The sequence below is a fragment of the Lissotriton helveticus genome, chromosome 9, assembly GCF_964261635.1.
Source record: "Lissotriton helveticus chromosome 9, aLisHel1.1, whole genome shotgun sequence".
Taxonomy (NCBI): Eukaryota; Metazoa; Chordata; class Amphibia; order Caudata; family Salamandridae; genus Lissotriton; species Lissotriton helveticus.
This window is the reverse complement of record NC_136070.1, coordinates 1143136260-1143154790: the sequence shown is the minus strand read 5'-3', so window position 1 is coordinate 1143154790 and position 18531 is coordinate 1143136260. Positions and strand designations below refer to the sequence as shown.

At 42.8% G+C, this 18531-nt stretch overlaps 1 protein-coding gene across 1 annotated transcript in view; it reads left to right on the top strand.

Annotated features, from left to right (window-relative positions):
* The window catches only part of CCDC66 (coiled-coil domain containing 66), a 275197-nt gene that overhangs the window by 215070 nt on the left and 41596 nt on the right, over positions 1 to 18531 (top strand). The window contains exons 16-17 of the mRNA XM_078661583.1: positions 5484 to 5521; positions 13629 to 13909. Of these exons, the coding sequence (XP_078517709.1) occupies positions 5484 to 5521; positions 13629 to 13909 (319 nt within the window). The remainder of the gene's footprint in view (positions 1 to 5483; positions 5522 to 13628; positions 13910 to 18531) is intronic.

Genomic DNA, 18531 nt, shown 5'->3' with positions numbered 1-18531 from the left:
GAAAGAAAAATTAGGGATCATTTTGAGTGACTTCTCAAATCCTCTTCTATTTCATTAAAGAAATTCTGACATGCAGACTGAAACATGCACTTTGAATACCAGCAGCAGACTTCCCTGGTGAGCAGTATCTTTACTACAGTGATCTAATGAGCAACTAGAGTGCTAACATTCAGAATTTATGGCAAATGTGTGACACATCTGAATGCCTTCTTGATGGAACCAAAGTAAACAAGCATTGAAAATGCAATAGATCTCACCCTCGTTTAAGTTAAAGCCATTCTGTTTGTAATGAGGTGGCTTTTTAGCTTTGCTTTTATTAGTGTTTTTTAACCTTTCATGTAAATAACATGCATCTGTATGCATATATGTATATGTATGCATGCATTTATATTTGTATTTATATAGATATACAGATTATATATGTGTATATATGTATGTATGTATATATATATGTATATATATATATATATATATATATATATACATACACATACATATATATAAATGCATATGCATATATATGCATATATATATGTGTATATGTGTGCGTGTAGAGAGAGGTAGAGGTATAGAGGTAGCGGTAGAGAGGTAGAGACTAGTAGAGAGAGAAGTAGAGAGAGAAGTAGAGAGTAGAGAGTGAGTAATAGAGAGTAGAGAGAGTAGTAGAGAGCAGTAGAGAGAGTAGCAGAGAGTGAATAGTAGAGTGAATAGTAGAGTGAGTAGTAAAGAGTGAGTAGTAAAGAGTGAGTAGTAGAGAGTAGTAGAGAGTGAGTAGTAGAGAGTGAGTAGTAGAGAGTGAGTAGTAGAGAGTGAGTAGTAGAGAGTGAGAGAGAATAGTAGAGTAGTAGAGAGTGAGTAGTAGAGTGAGTAGTAGAGACTAGTAGAGAGAGACTAGTAGAGAGTAGTAGAGAGTGAGTAGTAGAGAGTGAGTAGTAGAGAGAGAGTAGTAGAGAGAGAGTAGTAGAGAGAGAGTAGTAGAGAGTGAGTAGTAGAGAGTGAGTAGTAGAGAGTGAGTAGTAGAGAGTGAGTAGTAGAGAGTGAGTAGTAGAGAATGAGTATTTGAGAGTAGTGGAGTAGGAGAGAGTAAGTAGTAGAGAGTAGTGGAGAATATTCCAAAGTTTGGCACAGCACCACTTGCACAATAAGTCCAATCAAATCATATCACTTAGAGTCCTTATTGAAGCGCTGAATCTTGGTGTATATTCAAATGCTTTTATTTTCCTTAAGTTTATGTACCACAGCCAGCCGAAACGTTTCGTTCTGTACAACAGAACTTCTTCAGGGCGTTCTTATTTCTTTCAAGTTATGTCGGTATCCTGTTGTCATATAACTAGATATTTCTTCCAAATGTTAGACGAGACGTAAGTACATTCTTATTCAAAGTGACTAGGTATCAATTTTACCCACACAATTCGGGCAGACTTGAGTAATTTATAGCATCCTCAAAGTCAGTCTTTCAAAAATTCCAAAGAATAGGACATGATAATCCAAATTCAAATGTTTCTCAAGAAAAGTCATTTTCAATCGTTCGGAATATTGGTGTTTGGGCAGATATGACCCAGGGACCCCCAGTATGCAAGGGGAATTAGTCCCCCCTCTGTAAACGCGCCAGTGGCCTGCGTTGCAGAGAGGTGTAAAAAGGGGCATAGCCTCATTACACCTCTGTGCAATGCAGCCCCCTGGCGCATACTGGAGGTTCCAGGTGGGCTAGTTGGCCCCCAGGGACCCCTAGTGTGCAAGGGGAATTAGTTCCCCCTCTTCAAACATGCACGGGTCTGCGTTGCAGAGAGGTGTAAAAAAGGGTGTGGCCTCATTACACCTCTCTGCAATGCAGCCCCCTGGCGCATATTGGAGGCTCCTGGTGGGCTAGTTGGCCCCCAGGGACCCCCAGTATGCAAGGGGAATTAGTTCCCCCTCTGCAAACGCGGCAGGGGGCTCCGTTGCAGAGAGGTGTAACAAGGGGCATAGCCTCATTACACCTCTGCAATGCAGCCCCCTGGCGCATACTGGAGGTTCCAGGTGGGCTAGTTGCCCCCCAGGGGCCCCCAGTATGCAAGGGGAATTAGTTCACCCTCTTCAAACATGCACGGGGGCTGCGTTGCAGAGAGGTGTAAAAAGGGGCATGGCTTCATTACACCTCTCTGCAATGCAGTCCCCTGGCGCATACTGGAGATTCCTGGTGGGCTTTCAGGTCTTATATAGTTAGGAATTAGCATTAAAAAAAACTTTGAAATTCACTGAAAAAAACATAGGTTTCAGGCCTTATATAGTTAGGAATTAGCATTTAAAAAACCTATGAAATTCACTGAAAAAACCATAGGTTTCACACAAGTTATAGTTAGGAATTAGCATTTAAAAAACCTATTAAATTCACTGAAAAAACCATAGGTTTGACAAGTTATAGTTAGCTGGAAATTTTACTGACATAAAACCATTGAAATTCCCACGTTATAGTTAGTTGGACTCACTATAACTTGCGCGCCTGCAATGCACTGCTGATGACGTCACATATTACATCACTCATGACATGGTCAGTGACATCACTCATGACATCACTGATGACACCATCCTTGTGACAGAGTGACAGACCTCCTTTCAGTGTAATGTAACCCTTGAAACACATATTCAAAAATAGAAACTAAAATTTTCAAAAAAAATAGAGATACCCATACCAGTTACAACAACCAATTCAGTAATTCCACCATCTATATACACATCCACTCATTCACCAACAGTCTATATAGTCACTCATACATATATTCACTCATCATATGTAGTGAAACACCTATACATCCTGTTACACACCGACAGTCATCCAAAAGTTACTCACACACATACTCACACATGCAAATAAACTATTGAACATCCATTTATTTGCATATACAGCTATACACACACTACCACCTTACGTCTAAGGAAACTTACACATACTTACTCTCTTAAACAATCACTTATAGAAACACATACTTATTTAAACAAGAACTCTTTCAATCTCTCACTCTCACATATACTCACTTATTTACATCAATACTCACATATACTAGATTAAAACATATGTAGTTACTGATAGACACTAGTGAGACAGTCATTCACTCACTAACACACACATATACACACTCATCCACCCATACAATCCTGCACATATGCTGTCTTCAAAACCCATACAAACAGTGAGTCAGTCATTGATGCATCTATGTGCTAAGTAACACCCCCACCAAACCATACAGACACTCATACTGATACTAAAAAAACATCTAATAACCCATATACACACACATGTAGCTACTCACCAACCCATGCAGCCACTTATACACAAAGTGAAACACTGATACAAACATTTAAATATTTAAACAATACTCGCTAATATATGTATTCACTAAGATACACTTAATAAGCCAGTTAACCAATCAATTGTTTTTTTTTAAAAAAACATCCATTAAGACACTTATTTAAACATTTATTCTTCCATCGACCTTTACATATACATATATAAAACATATTTATTTTTCAGAAAGACACACATTCACTGGATGGTGTCATCAGTGATGTCATGAGTGATGTAATATTTGACGTCATCAGCAGTGCATTGCAGGCGCGCAAGTTATAGTGAGTCCAACTAACTATAACGTGGGAATTTCAATGGTTTTATGTCAGTAAAATTTCCAGCTAACTATAACTGGTGTCAAACCTATGGTTTTTTCAGTGAATTTAATAGGTTTTTTAAATGCTAATTGCTAACTATAACTGGTGTCAAACCTATGGTTTTTTCAGTGAATAAATATATATAAAACATATTTAAACTTTACAGAAACACACAGTCACTGGATGATGTCATAAGTGATATCATTTGAGATGTCATCAGTGAGGTCACTGAGCATGTCATGAATGATGCAATATGTGACGTCATCAGCAGTGCATTGCGGGGGCGCGAGTTATAGTTAGCTGAATTAACTATAACAGCCAAATTTCTATGGATTTGTATGAGTGAAATGTCCAACTAACTATAACTTCCCTGAAACCTATGTTTTTTTTGTGTGTGTGTGTGTGTGTGTGTGTGTGTGTGTGTGTGTGTGTGTGTGTGTGTGTGTGTGTGTGTGTGTGTGTGTGTGTGTGTGTGTGTGTGTGTGTGTGTGTGTGTGTGTGTGTGTGTGTGTGTGTGTGTGTGTGTGTGTGTGTGTGTGTGTGTGTGTGTGTGTGTGTGTGTGTGTGTGTGTGTGTGTGTGTGTGTGTGTGTGTGTGTGTGTGTGTGTGTGTGTGTGTGTGTGTGTGTGTGTGTGTGTGTGTGTGTGTGTGTGTGTGTGTGTGTGTGTGTGTGTGTGTGTGTGTGTGTGTGTGTGTGTGTGTGTGTGTGTGTGTGTGTGTGTGTTTTACATTTTTATCTTTTGCCAACCTTGCCTTTCACCCTTCCTATTTTGATGAATCCCTATTAAATTTCAATAGTAATTTAAGGTGCACAGAAATTGCAAACATACAGCATGAAGCACTATGTAAATAACAAATTATTAACCTGTTGTTGAATGCAGACGTTTCCCTATACAAATACACACAATCCCATTCGACCTGTATCTCTTCAATGGCCGCTCAAAGTGCTTTGTGGGCTGACAGGAAACAATTTAAGACTGCAGTAATTGGAGATTCTTTCCCGGTGTAACTTGCAGTGTATGTGAGGAGCGGCTGGCACGGGTATGACTGCCATACGCGAGAGGATGTGTATTTTAAGTGAATGAATGAGGGAGTGGCATTGTGATATGGGAGTGAATACAGGCACCTTGTGTAATGCAGCTCAAATGTGTAAAGTTTGTAAAGAAAATGTACAAAACAAATTGTGTTTTCTTGTTTGTGAAAATGTCTTTTGATATTGAAGAAGGCGTAAATATATATTTTTTTTAACTGATTTGTAAGCGACAATGTATGGCAGTATGCATTTACTTGTGTTGTTAATGGTAAAAAAATATATATATGCCACGGCAACATGCATTTATGGTATTAAATTATTCCCGGTCAGCCAACAGAGGACTGTGAGTGGCAGGTCTAGTGGCATTGGGTATACTTCTTTTGGTTTTTGCTTCCCCCTTACCCCAGACCTAAAATTTCAATAACAGGGGTACCTTTTCCTTTTTTATGCAGATCTTTGCCTACCATATCAGACAAACAATTATGTGAAGTTGTGCGCTGAAATCTTTACAGCAGAATGAATTTCTAATGCGCTGCATTTAGGAAGGCATAAACACCAAATTATTGCTTGCTACATACTTTTAACAACATGGAAGTATATTGGGTGCATATTTAAGAGTGTCTTTATGTGTGCAAGTAATTAATTTGTGAACAGAAAACTAAAACATGGCATTGCTATTGGAACTGTAGGGTGAAAAATAAACGTGCAAGGGCAACTAGCAAATAGTATTACTGCTAGTATCTGTTTTTTTATGTGGCAAGGCTGCTTTTAACCCCACAATAGTCAATTTTAACTCATTTTATTTCAGGATGAACATAATCCAAAAAGAGAGTACAATGCCAAAAGGTAGGTATGCACCTTTGATGGATTCTCATATATGTTATGTATATGCAATAATCATTCTGATGAATGCATTTTTCTCAGTATACCATCTTCAGTGGAAAGGCCATGAAATGTGCTGCATTCTCTAGTTTACGTATGTTTCTACAGTGGCCAACACCATAGCCAATAATTTGTTCATTTCCTTCAACAAGTTGCTCGTTTATTTTTGTTTAGGCTTATTTTTTAACCAGCATGAGTGCAATGATATCTACCTTTCATCTGTACAAGGTGACCCACAGTTTATCTGTACTGGCATTTGCCTTAAAACTGCAACACTGATAAGTAAAGCAAGCAAGATCTTTCTTTTGCTTACATCTGTTTGGTTTTGTTTGTGACATTGATGGTATGTTTCCTGCCCATATTCATGGCAGTGATTTGGCGATGATCGATGATGCTGCAAAAGTGGGTACTGAATTAAAGGCTGTATATGTTGAGGTTTTGAGAAAGTAAACATGCTTTGTATGTGAAGGGTGTCTTCACATGCTGCTTCAACTGTTAACAACTTTAAGAGCTTTGTGTTCTAGGAAAAGACTGTTGCTTACCTTTGCTTCAATTTAGGGGTAGATGTCTCTCATGATAAAGTTTTGTGTGCCGATGATTGCAGGGTGGTGGTCAGATTGAAGAACTCATTTAGAAAGCATCCTTTGCAAGCAATCCACGTCTTGTAAATGATAATGATAGAGAGGGAATGCACATGAGAGATAGTTGCTTAGGCTAATTTAACTCCATCAGGTTGATGCATGTTCATATTATGTGCTGCTGATGATTATGCTGCTCCTAATGTATGAGAGGCTGGTGTTGTGATTTATCATTATAACCAGATCTCTTAACCTTTTGTTTTAAGGTAGCTTAGGGAGCTCAGAACACCCTGTAAAAGATTAGAAAGGGCATGGAGGAGAAAGCTGACGGAAGAAAGTCGAGGACACTACAAGGCATCGATGAGGAAGTATAAAGCTGCCTTGAAAGATGCCAAGAGAAGCTATTTCAGTGATAGGATTGATAGGGCGAGTAACTCATCAGGGGAATCTTTTAAGATTTTTAAGGAACTGCTAAAGTCTCCGGTTCCTCCAGTCGTGCACGACAACCCCCAAGAAAAATGTGAAGAGCTGGCAGACTTCTTTCATTCCAAAATAGAGAAGATTCTGTCTTCATTGCCTGCGACATCTCAGAATCTGGAGATGGACTCTAGCCCAGGAATATGTCCCTTTGAGTTGTCCTCTTTTGGCCCTTTTTCGGAGGAGGAGGTCGTAAAAGTTCTGAAAGGGATGAAGAGTGGGTCTCCGAGTGACCCGGTGCCCATGAAATGGCTCAAACAAGTGGCAAATACTCTTTCTGCCCCGCTTACAGATCTTATCAACCTTTCCCTCTCCGAGGGCACGGTGCCGCAGAGATGGAAAAAAGCAGTTGTTAAAGCACTGCTGAAAAAACCTGGCTTAGATCCCTCGAATCTGGCCAATTTTAGGCCTATTTCTCTTTTGCCCGGCTTCTCAAAAATCGCAGAAAAAATGGTTAATCGCCAGCTCTCATGCCATCTAGAATCCCATCATTTGCTGGGAGACTCCCACACGGGCTTTCGCCCTGGTCAGGGGACGGACACGGCCTTATTGGCAGTGGTGGAGGAAGCAAGGAGCATTCTTGATACGGGGGGGTCAGTGGCAGTGATCCTCCTGGACCTGAGTGCTGCCTTCGACACCGTGAGTCATCAGGTGCTCCTCCAACGACTGTCAGAGGTGGGTGTCACGGGGATGGCCCTCAAATGGCTTGAGTCATTCCTTTCTGACCGCTTCTATCAAGTCTGGGAAGGGGCAGAGCAGTCGACCCTGTTCCCTCTTCAATGTGGAGTCCCGCAGGGCTCATCATTGAGCCCTACCTTATTTAACATCTATATGACTCCACTTGAGAGAGTGGTCTCCCCTTCAGGAGTGAAGATCATCAGCTATGCTGATGATACTCAGCTGGTTGTAGGCCTTACCCAGCTGGCGGAACAGCCAGAAGTTCTCCATGACTGCCTTGCCAACGTTCATCGTTGGATGTCCCACTCTGCCCTTAAGCTCAACGGAGAGAAAACTGAGCTTATGTTGCTAGGCAAATGTAGGCCTTCGCTTATCGCCAGTTGCTGGCCTCAGTCTCTGGGTGACCCACCATCTCCTAAGAAGGAGATTAAGAGCCTAGGAGTATGGCTGGAGGAAGACTTGTCCTTTAGGACACATGCCAGGAAGATCGCAGGGGTGTGTTTTGGCCTGTTGCGGTCAGCGCGCAAGGTGCTACCACTGCTCCCCAATCCATCCAGGAAGCTTCTGATTCGTGGTTTAATCTTGTCGAGACTTGACTATGGGAACGCACTGTTCCTTGGTGCTCCGGAAGCGACCTTTAGGACCCTTCAACAGCCGCTAGACTGCTGATGGAGGTTCCTAGAAGACACTCAGCTGCTCCGGCCCTTAAAACGCTTCACTGGCTCCCGGTTAAGGAGCGGGTGAAATTTAAAGCGTTATGCACGGCTCATAAAATCTTGCATGGTAGGGGCCCTTCTATCTTGTCCAATATGGCACGCCCCTATAAACCCACACGGCCACTGCGATCGGACCAAGGATGTCTTCTGCAGTTAACCAGAGTAAAAAGAGCTCGCTCTGGGGGCCGGCGTTTTTCAGTGCAAGTGGCGGCACTGCCCTTTAAGATTCGTTCGGAGCCTAACATTCTGCACTTTAGGAAACTCCTGAAGACGTATTTGTTTCCTGTGTAGTGACTGAGTCTGAGCTTTCCCTTCCTTGTTCTGTTCTGCGCCGGGATGCCCCTGGGTAACTGAGCGCGCTACAAATTTCATATAATAATAATAATTATTTGTGGGTCTAAATTATGTATTTCTTGCCAACAGTAGTAAACTTTCACAAGAGCCATGTATGTACAAGGGCTGCCAGACCAGATCTGTGCTTCTTAACTAGGTTTCAATGGCTGGATACAACAGTCATCTTTTTTTCCATTCAAACTTGCAAGAGGAATGGTTGACTTGCTCCTGTTGCTTCGATGCCACTGTTTATAACAAAACAACGTGAAAGATGAGGTGTCTCAATAGAAGTATCTCAATAAGAGAAAAAAGCCCAGAGGGCCTAATGCACCCTCATTGACAAGTTGCTCCATTTTGAGCTCAAGAGTTGGTGACCTATGAGAAGGGCAACTAGGAAAGCCACACGTGAGCATGGAGTGCAGAAAAAAACACCTGCATTCAAACTAGTATCCCTGCCCGAGATTAGGGGTGTATGTACCAGTTGGTGGGCCTCAAATGACTCAGACAGCCGAACCCCCAATCTAGAACACAGGCTAATCCGCTTCCTGTGAGTTGCACTCCGCAGGAAACCACAAGCTTGAGCCTCTCAGCACAGCACATCAAGCCTGCTCGGAGCAACATTGCCAAATATTTTAGAAGAGTATTTTATAATCCAGCTATTATTCGCTGAAAATGCGGTGGAATGGTGATCCATTGAGATGGTTTGTCCCCTGAGGCATAGCGATCCTTCTATATCCTGGCTGTTACTGGATAGATTTTTAAGAAAAAAATGACTTTGTATACATTAAAAAAATATTTATATATAATATGTAATCTGAGTACACAAAAGAAGGGAGAGAATTTGTTTTAATACACAATAGAAACAAAAATATGTACTTGCGTTTAGTCAGTACAAAATCGGAATCCAAAGCATGTCCAGTTCTATTCTAAAATATATAAACTCAGAGGTAATTAGATTCCCACCCAATTCTGGGCTCAAACTGTTCGCCTTATTAGTGTTTCTGTCTCACATCATTAAGTTTAAAAAAGGGGCCTACCTATTCACTAAGTGTGGCCTGAGGCACGGAGGAAAAGGCAAACTTTGTGCATGGGTATCTGTTCGAAATTGGGTTCTAGGCTGACTGGGGTTGAGCCCTAGTCAAGCAGCAACAACAAACCTAATCGGGGTAAGAAACAGCCAAATCCTAAATTAGCATGCACTCACCTTCTGGTAGCTTGGCACAGAGCAGTCAGACTTTCCTTAGAGGCAATGTGTAAAGTATTTGTGCAAGACTTCAAACAGTAAAACTGTTAAAACACCACACAAAAGGATTCCACACCAGGTTAGAAAAATAGAACTTAATTTAATAAATATATCAAGGCCAAAATGACCAAACTCCAATAAGTAGAACTAGAGATATGAATTTTTAAAGAAGGAACTGTAAAGTAGTGCTTAGAAGCAATAAATACTTACTTGATATATCTGGCTGGGACAACTTAGTCAAAAGTTCAGGCCGACCACGATGGAGCATTGGCCAAATACAGAGACCCAGTGAGGCGCGCTGAACGGAAGTATCTGCATCCTGGCTGCTTCAATGTCGAAGATGTGGGGTGCAGCCGAAGCAATACATCTATGTCGATCAACGCAGTGGTGGTGATGCGCCAGTCCTAATCTGTGCAGCAGCGGTGATGCGTCTGCTTCAATGAGCAAAGAGCTGTGATGCAGAGATTTATCGTTGAGGATGCTGTAGATGAAGCTGCTGAGACCTTGTGCAGTGGTGATTCTGAAAGTGATGCTTACGGGAGCAATGTGTCGGTACTGATCCCGCAACAGGGGCGATGCACTGGTTTGACAGATGATGCGTGGGTTTTGCTGAAGCAACCACCTCAGGCCCTGCACCCTGAGAATACTCATACACGCGGTATCAGTCTCAGGAGCCAGGAATTCTGAATTGGTATTCCCCAGGAAGTTAGAATGGGCTAGGACTACGCTTTTCCATTTTTGGCAGACCATCATTAAGTAAAACAATGGCAACTTTGCATTCACAGTAGTCACTTGTCCTGCAAACTAATTGAACCCTTTTCCATCTTCACATCACTTAATTTCTTCACCTTGAACATATTAAAATTTGATTTCAAGTGTAGCATTCATAGCCTTTGAGCGTTACACCACCCCAAAGGTTTCTCTTTCCCCATGTAAAAAGCTGCTGCTTGATTTGAGTATCTGACCCATGCTTATCTCTTTGGGTAACAAGAATATCTGTTTTACTGGTTCACATACCATCATTGAATGTTAGCCTAAAAGGGAGTGGCCCAGTATCAAGCCAGAGATGCAGGAATCCTTTCTCTGCAGCTTTGTCAGTCAGAGAATGTTGCTTTGTCTAAGGTCATCAGGTGAAGTGCCAAAACTAGAAGATTGCTGTAGGGCATGGACCTTTCTGAGATAGACGTACAGAGAGCTCATTTTTTTTACCAATGTATTGAGGTTTAGCTTGTTCTACTTATTCAACGAGAGGCAGTACCTTGAGGAAGCTTCTGCAGCGCCTTGTTCTTTTTGTTCTTCGCAAGATAAAATATTTAGCAAGAGAGTATTTCAGATCTCTCTGCTCTTGTGCTGTGGGGGAAATGACCTGATGAACATAAGGCTACGGCACGTGATGTTAGGTAAAGAAAAGTACTGTTCGTCCTCAGAGTGATACCAAGAGTTATTACAGTTCTGAAAATAAACAAGAAAGAGAAAAAGAAGAGAAAATGATAAACAGTTGGAAGCCTAGCTGCAGGACTTCTAAAAAGTATTTTACAGAAGCCAGAAAAGCTAATTAATACAGGGATCCTGTGAAATAGTAAGGGACCAGTATAAAGTCTTGTCACTGGTGCAGTAAGAACACAGTATATATTAGTGCATGGAAAATATACAAACACTGGGACAAAACCAGCAAAAAGAATGCTCCGACTAAGCGAAAGAGGACAATGAGTGCAAAAAAAAATGTGTATTGGACCACGATTAAGGTCCCACAGAGAAGCTTTTACCAAAGTTTTCAGAAAGGCTCATAAAGTGAGCCCTAGAAGTGTTATGAGAGGAATGGAGCATAGGGTTTTACTCCATATGTTTTATTATTCCAAAAGGAGAACGAGTAAAGTTGGGGACCATTATATACCTACGGCCTCTTTACAGGTACATGAATTAAACTTCAGGCAGTTTCTCTAGTGCAGATTTTGGTGATGTTAAAATAAGATGACCGGCTGAAGTTCATGGGAATTCAGGATGCAGTGGCACAAAAGCTGTGATTGCAGGAAGCACCCGTTAGTGTGTCTGGGTGCCGGCCACCTGCAATTTGTCTCCTCAAAGTATTGTTATTGCACTGCAGTTGACTAGCTTCAATGCACAGGCTAGGGCTTTCTCTGAACATTCCAGAATCATGGTACTGGATGTGACTAATTCATCATTTCAATTTCTGAGGTTAATCCGCACAATGGAGCCTTGTATTTTGCTGATACTTCTGACAAAGGTGGGGTTGATCTTCTTTGAGTAGTTATTGGTGACTCTATTTCTGCAACATTCAGGGTCAGCCTTCCCAGCTCGCTTGGTAATGAAGTATGTTTGAAAAGAGGTCCCTATAAACTACGATCTGTCCTTACCAGCTTTTCCGGTTAAACTGGTGGAATCTATTCCGGAATTTTCTAGATGATACTAGTTGTTCAATATTGGCCTGAAAAGTCTGTGCACACTTGACCGTACCCAAATTCAAAAAGAGGGGGTCACAGGGAGCTACATAAAGGTCCAGTGACTCGTACTCCCAAAAAGGGACCGGCGGAGACGGAGTGAGGTTGGGTAGGTGTACGGGCTCCCTTTCCTACGAGGAACTGTCTCGAGTGACCCACAGCCGATTCTCATGGGGTTTTCTCCCTGCTTAATTTGGAATACTACTTCCTTACTGCCTAAGTGGCACTAGATTAATCACTACAGGCCAAGTATCTGATCTATCTATCACTACATGTTTTTTTAGTCCTGAAGAAGTGCTTGGGATCTCCTTCTAAGACCGTTAAATTGCGCAAAACATGTCGACCTAAGAAACACACCCACTGAGGGTATGTCACAAACCTAGCTACAGAGACCTCCATTACATCCCTCAGAGCAGCACCACCTTCTTGGTTTTTCTAATGGCAGAGAGACTCTTTTTTTCAAAACATTCTCCAAGCACTCATCCAGTACTTTTTTAACTCCACTTTAGGACACCACTGCTACTCACGCCCATGCACCATTACAGCTTTATCTAAAAGATCTCCGAAAAAGTGACCCTTCGTGGCACCCGTAGGGCATTGCAGTGCTGGCCCAATGAGGAGCAATAGCCCAATGATGAAGCATGACATAGTTCGGGGTGTGTGAAGGGGATCAAGAACAGGACACACTGTCCCCAACAACCACAGTGTTAGAACAACAACTTTCTGTCTTTCCTTCTCTTTGATAGGCACACTTGACAGTAGACATTAGTTAGAAAAGCATCAGACATCTCTATGTTGAGGAAGCTGATATTCTAAAACTGTCGTTGTCGGAAACATCTTAATTTCGTACAGCTTTTTTTATATCCCAGGGTGTTTCAGTTTTTGATATGTTTGATATGCATTTCTCAAACTCTGGTTTAAAACAATGCTCAATGGTACTCAATGGTACCTCGATTTCTTGGCATTGATAATGGCTTCACCTTCCTAGCCTTTATGTATTTATAGTTTCAAACATGTTGCCCTTAAAACTGTTCTTGGTGGGATTAGCTTCCGCTTTTTTGCCGCTCTTGTCTGTATTTTCTTCGTAGACAGTTTTTTTTCTAAAGACAAAGTTGAAAGGAAAGTTGTCTGAATTCTATCTTAACCAGGCAATTCAATTACCAGCTTTCTTTCACAATGTACAGTATCGGGTAAGGAATCTTCAAAGGGAGTATGAGCCATTGAAAGAGAAAGGTTAATACCTTTGGTGTTGTTGGTCCTGATGGGTATAGTGTTTCCTTTGCAAAGCGTTTATTGCCTGTCCCCTATCTTCTTAGTCCTTAAACGTTCCGATAGCTTATGGGTCATTTGTGTACTGTATAACATTGCACAAAGCTTTGTGACTCCTAAACTGGAAGTGTCCAAAACTGGTGTGCTGTGAAAACATGTAAAGAAACATTTCTGTGGCCCCACCATTTGTTTGGGATATTCAGAGAGGCAGATTCTTCAGTACGGCTCTCCATGTTTGGCACTCTAATTTATATACCAGTCATTTTTGTTCAATTTAACCCTGGATATATTTGCAGTGAAATTGTTTATTTTACACAGACCAGAATCGCCACCAGTTCCTGCAGTCAAAAACAAACTGTACCACCACCAGCAACGGCATTTACATGAATCAAATACTTCAGTGCTCAAGGACCGTGGTGGAAAAGGAAGGGATAGGAAACACAGTGAATTGTCTCCAGCAAACAGTGAGTTTGAATGTGAAAGGCCACCCTCATCTCACTTTATACCCTATGTACGAACAAAAGAGGTATACTACCTTGATCCAGAAGCACCAATGTCAAGACCTTCAACACACGATCCACAATACAGACGACTAAATGGTATGGCAACATTTTGACTTCATTTTAAGGTAGAATCTATTGTAGAATTTACAAGTCCAATTTTTGTTTAATAATGTGATCTTTAGTCCCACAACAGAGCCAAGAAGTGTCCTCAATCACCATTTAGTCTAGTGTGCATCTTGTTTTGTTTGTAGTAAATCCTCCACATTAAAATAAAAGCTTTAGTAAACTCACTGCTTGTGGTTGAGGATTCCATATACTATTTAGACAATAGTAGATTTGTAGTCATACTTTTTCCAAGTGACCCTACATGGAGTTCCAAAAGGTTGAATGTGCTGTACAGTAATTTCTCTGAAACCAAATTCTTTTGAAATAAATACACTCTGCACTGCCTTTGTGTTGAATATTTAGTTTATTTTACCTTCCGTAATGTTACAAACGAATGTGTGAGTCTAGAAAGCACAATCTTCATTTCTCTTTTGTATTTCTACTTCTGTTCTACATCTCCGGTGGATGTCCTTCACTGCTCTCCCACAAACACTAGGGGCCAGATGTAGGTAGCCAAATACCAGTCGGTAACTGCCGATTTCGGCCGTTACCGACCGGTATTTGGCTTTTGAGATGTAGGTGGGTGGGAATTTACAGAATCGGTATATTTACCGATTCGGTAAATTTACCACTTCGGTATTTTACCGAATCGGTAAACATACGATTCTGTAAATCCATATGTAGCTGACACTCCTAAGAGTGCCACAGTCCTATTGGGTGGTAAAATACCGAATTCAGGTGTGCATGCACATCTGTGCATGCACACCTGTGCAATGTGACACACAGACATGCCGTTAGGGCATGTATGTGTGCCACATGTCACACAAGCCTGTACTTGGGGTGCTAGAGGGTGTCAAAGTGACACCCCCTGCACCCTTGCAGGATTCGGTATTTACCGATTCTGTAAATACCGAATCTGTATTTCCCATTGATTCCTATGGGCTTCAAGGCCATAGGAATCAATGGGAAATACAGATTCGGTATTTACAGAATCTGTAAATACCGACTCTTACAGAATCGGTAATTTTTTACCTACATCTGCCTCCTTCCAATTTACCGACTCTTAAATACCGATTCGGTATGAGTCGGTATTTAAGAGTCGGTAAATCGGAATTACCTACATCTGGCCCTAGATGCAGCCACAACTCCTCACCTGTCATTTATGCACACTCTGCTCTTATTTCATACCTTTATTTCTGCACCATTGTGTATCTTTTCATAGCTTCACATCCCCTGATTGTTATCCGTTATATGCTTGACTGCTGTGAAAAAATGGGGTGTTTTATATGGTGTGGTTGTGCGACCTCCCCATTTAATACAATTACCAAACCCTCTAGGTCCAGTAGGTTTCGTCTGTAAAACCCTCAGCTCAACTCTGGGTAGTTTTGGCACTGTGCATCAAGGCTTACACACAGGAACAAGTGTTAAGCATTTAAACAGCACCAAAACAATTGAAGTAATGGGCACAATGCTCAAGAACTCTCTCTGACACCAATTTATAAAAATAGACTGCATTTTATAAGAATTTAGATACTAGAAAGAAAAATATCCACTGGGGGGTTCCAGAGATACAAATTCAACAAGCAAATTAAAAAAAGCAATTTCACAGAACCATAAACAAGCCATGGCAAAGTCAATGAATTGGACACTTAAAACCTTTTTCAAGGAAAACGTAGGTAAGTGACAGTGCATTCTGTTAGAAGTGCTTGGGGTGACCAACTCCATCAGGGACCTAGTCAGTGAAGAAGCAGCCCTCCAGCAGTTCCAGGCACTTTATCCACATTACAATGGATCCCTATGGAGCAGTCCTGATGCACGGGATGAAGAATGTTGAAGATGCTCCAAGGATACTGTAGATACGTCGTGGTCGACTGGGGTCTTCCAGCAGGGATTTCTCAGTTCAACAAAATGATTAGGAGGTCCTGGTTGCATAGTTGAAGTCCTCTCCAGTTTGGCCGAAGTCCAGTCACCATTGGACTATCAGTTCCCCATTGTTACAGTCACAGTGTCTCTGCAACTCTCCAACAGCACTTCCGGGTGTCAGAAATCTGTTTTGCAACTCTGTGCTTTGGGTCTTGGTCCCCAGAGCTGCGCAGTGGCAGCTACTTGAAGACATTGGGCTACCAACTTGCCCCAGCAGGATTTTTCAACGGTTGTGTCCCTGTGCTGCGAACAGGATGCCACTCTGCTGGCACTTGGAGTTCTCTTGGCTTGATGGGCTCTGGAGACCACGTCTCCTTGAGGAGGAGATGGCAGGCACAGTCCCTCTCTTCGCTAGCCACCAAGTGCTGTAGGTGCAGTCTTTGTCAGTGGCTCTCTTTACTGATCCCTCCGCATAGCAGGGCAGTTCTTCTTCAGTCCTTCTTCTAAGCCAGTTAAGCCAGTCAGGATCCCGAGGTCTGGGTGTCCCCTTTATGCTTGGAAAGTACCCTTAGGGCAGGATGTGGTTGGTAGGCAATGGGCTACCAGGTTCCTGCCCACCTGGTGACCACTTCCTGTAGAGTGTGGCATCTAGCTATCCCAAGATGCACACTCCTGCCCATCCCAAGATGGCGAAACCCCTCTATCAGTGTTCAGACCTCCCTAACCCATCACCAGGGTGTGGCTACCTCAGGCCTACACGCACCAGGGGAAAGCGGATTGGCAACTGGTGTCTCCTCTCTGCATCCCGTGCCAGGTTGTCTACCTCAAAAATGGGGCAGCCCTCCCCCTGATGTTACACGTCGGCCCTTCAAAGGCGGCTTCACCGTTGAATCCTACCTATATATGTATGTAACCGGTATTTGTAAAGCACAGACTAATCTCCCCTAAGGGTCTCACAGCGCTGGGGGCAGTCGAGGAGATTAAGTGAGCTACTGCCCAGAGTCGCAGGGTGCTGAGCTGCTGCTGGGGATCGAACCGGGAGTCCTGCGCTCCGGAGTCAGCCGTTCTGGCCGCTGCACCACACCTCTCCATTTTGGGCCTAACATCCCTCCTTAATGCATGAGGGAGGTGACAACTTCCTGGTCTTCAATCCCTCATTGTTCTCCTTCCTGAGAATCATTGGCATGTCTCTCCACAAAGGGCAGAAAGCAGTCTCCTGGAGCAGGCTCAATGGGTGCCCAGGATGGCAAAGGAATTTAGTGGTAGTTTTGCTAAAACTGCACACTGCAACAACTTACATTAATTTCAACTTGAGATGCAAGTCAGGCTTAATGTAAGGAGTTGGATACCTTGAAGTGCCAACCTTGGTCGCACCGTTCAGGAATTAGCACAGCTTAAAGGTCAACTTGTAACCCTGTACTCTGCAACTAGGCGACCAAGTCTTTCCAAAGTAAAAACTGCAGTTTTGTGTGTTTTTACTGTCATGGCATGCAAAGTAAATGTCCTGTCTGTGTCATATGTTGCACCCTGCCATTAGGACCCTGAAGGTGTGCCAGAGGGATGACTTACACACATTTTCAGAGGAAGTGGAGGCGTTGCTATTGCTTTGAATGGCAAAGTCTGACAAGCAGTGCAGAACTGCTGTACCAGCCTGCACTGGCAGACTACGGGACTTGTTTTACTTGGGCAACATCCAAGGTGGCACCATCACTGATGCAAGCCCTGGGGTACCCCTGTAACGTATATGCCCTGCATATCTGGGTATCATTGACCAGGGACCTACAGGTACGTTTTTGCTACTTTCAATTAGGTACAACTAATTCGACACACTTTAGGTCAGGGCACTGGCACGGAGATCTGGTTAGCAGGCTTCATTGCACTCTGAGCCGCAAAACCAGACTCATCAGTTGAAAAAGAAGGGAGTGACCATGCAAAAATAGGCATTTTCCTTTCATGGCCCCCTGCCAGGTGAAAGGTGATGAGCAACTAACTTTCATTCTGTAGATTCACTTCATCTAAGTGGAAGAGCGTGGAAAGGCCATCTGCATTGGCATGATCAGTCCCAGGTCTGTGTTCCACTGAGAAGTGCATCCCCCTGTGGTGAACTGGACTAACTTAACGACTTGGGGTTCTCTCCTCCCATCTGCATTAGCCATTTGAGGGGGTCTTTGATCGGTTTGAACTTTGAAGTGAATCCCAAACAGATAATGTCTTAGCTTCTTCAGGGTCCAAACCACAGCAAAGGCTTCCCTCTCAATGACACTCCAAAACAGTTCCCTAGGAAGGTCACAGATCTTATATATTACAGGCCTAAGAAGGCTCTCACCTGGCTCCCAGACTAAGATCCTGGGCTGAAAAGGTTGTACGTGGCCTCCACCGACTTGGTAGCCTAGGTACACAACAGAGCCCTGCCCTGACTGGCACTTACTTGCATTTATTGCTGGGCCTGCCTGCTGCAATGCCTGCTTCAATGCCTGAAGCATGTCCTTGAGGTGGACCAGGTGATCTTCCCAGGTGGAGCTATATGAAGATAAGCTGCACTGAAACTCTCCAATCCTGACAGACACACTTAACTAACCTCTGGAAGGTGGCATGGGTATTCTTCAACCAAAGGGCATCACTTTGAATTGAAAGTGTCCTTCAGGTGTGGAGAAAACAGACCTCTCTGTGGCTTCTGGAGTGAGGGCATTCTGCCAATAACCTGATGCCAGGTCAAAGGTGCTCCGATACTTAGCTGCCCCAACTTATCA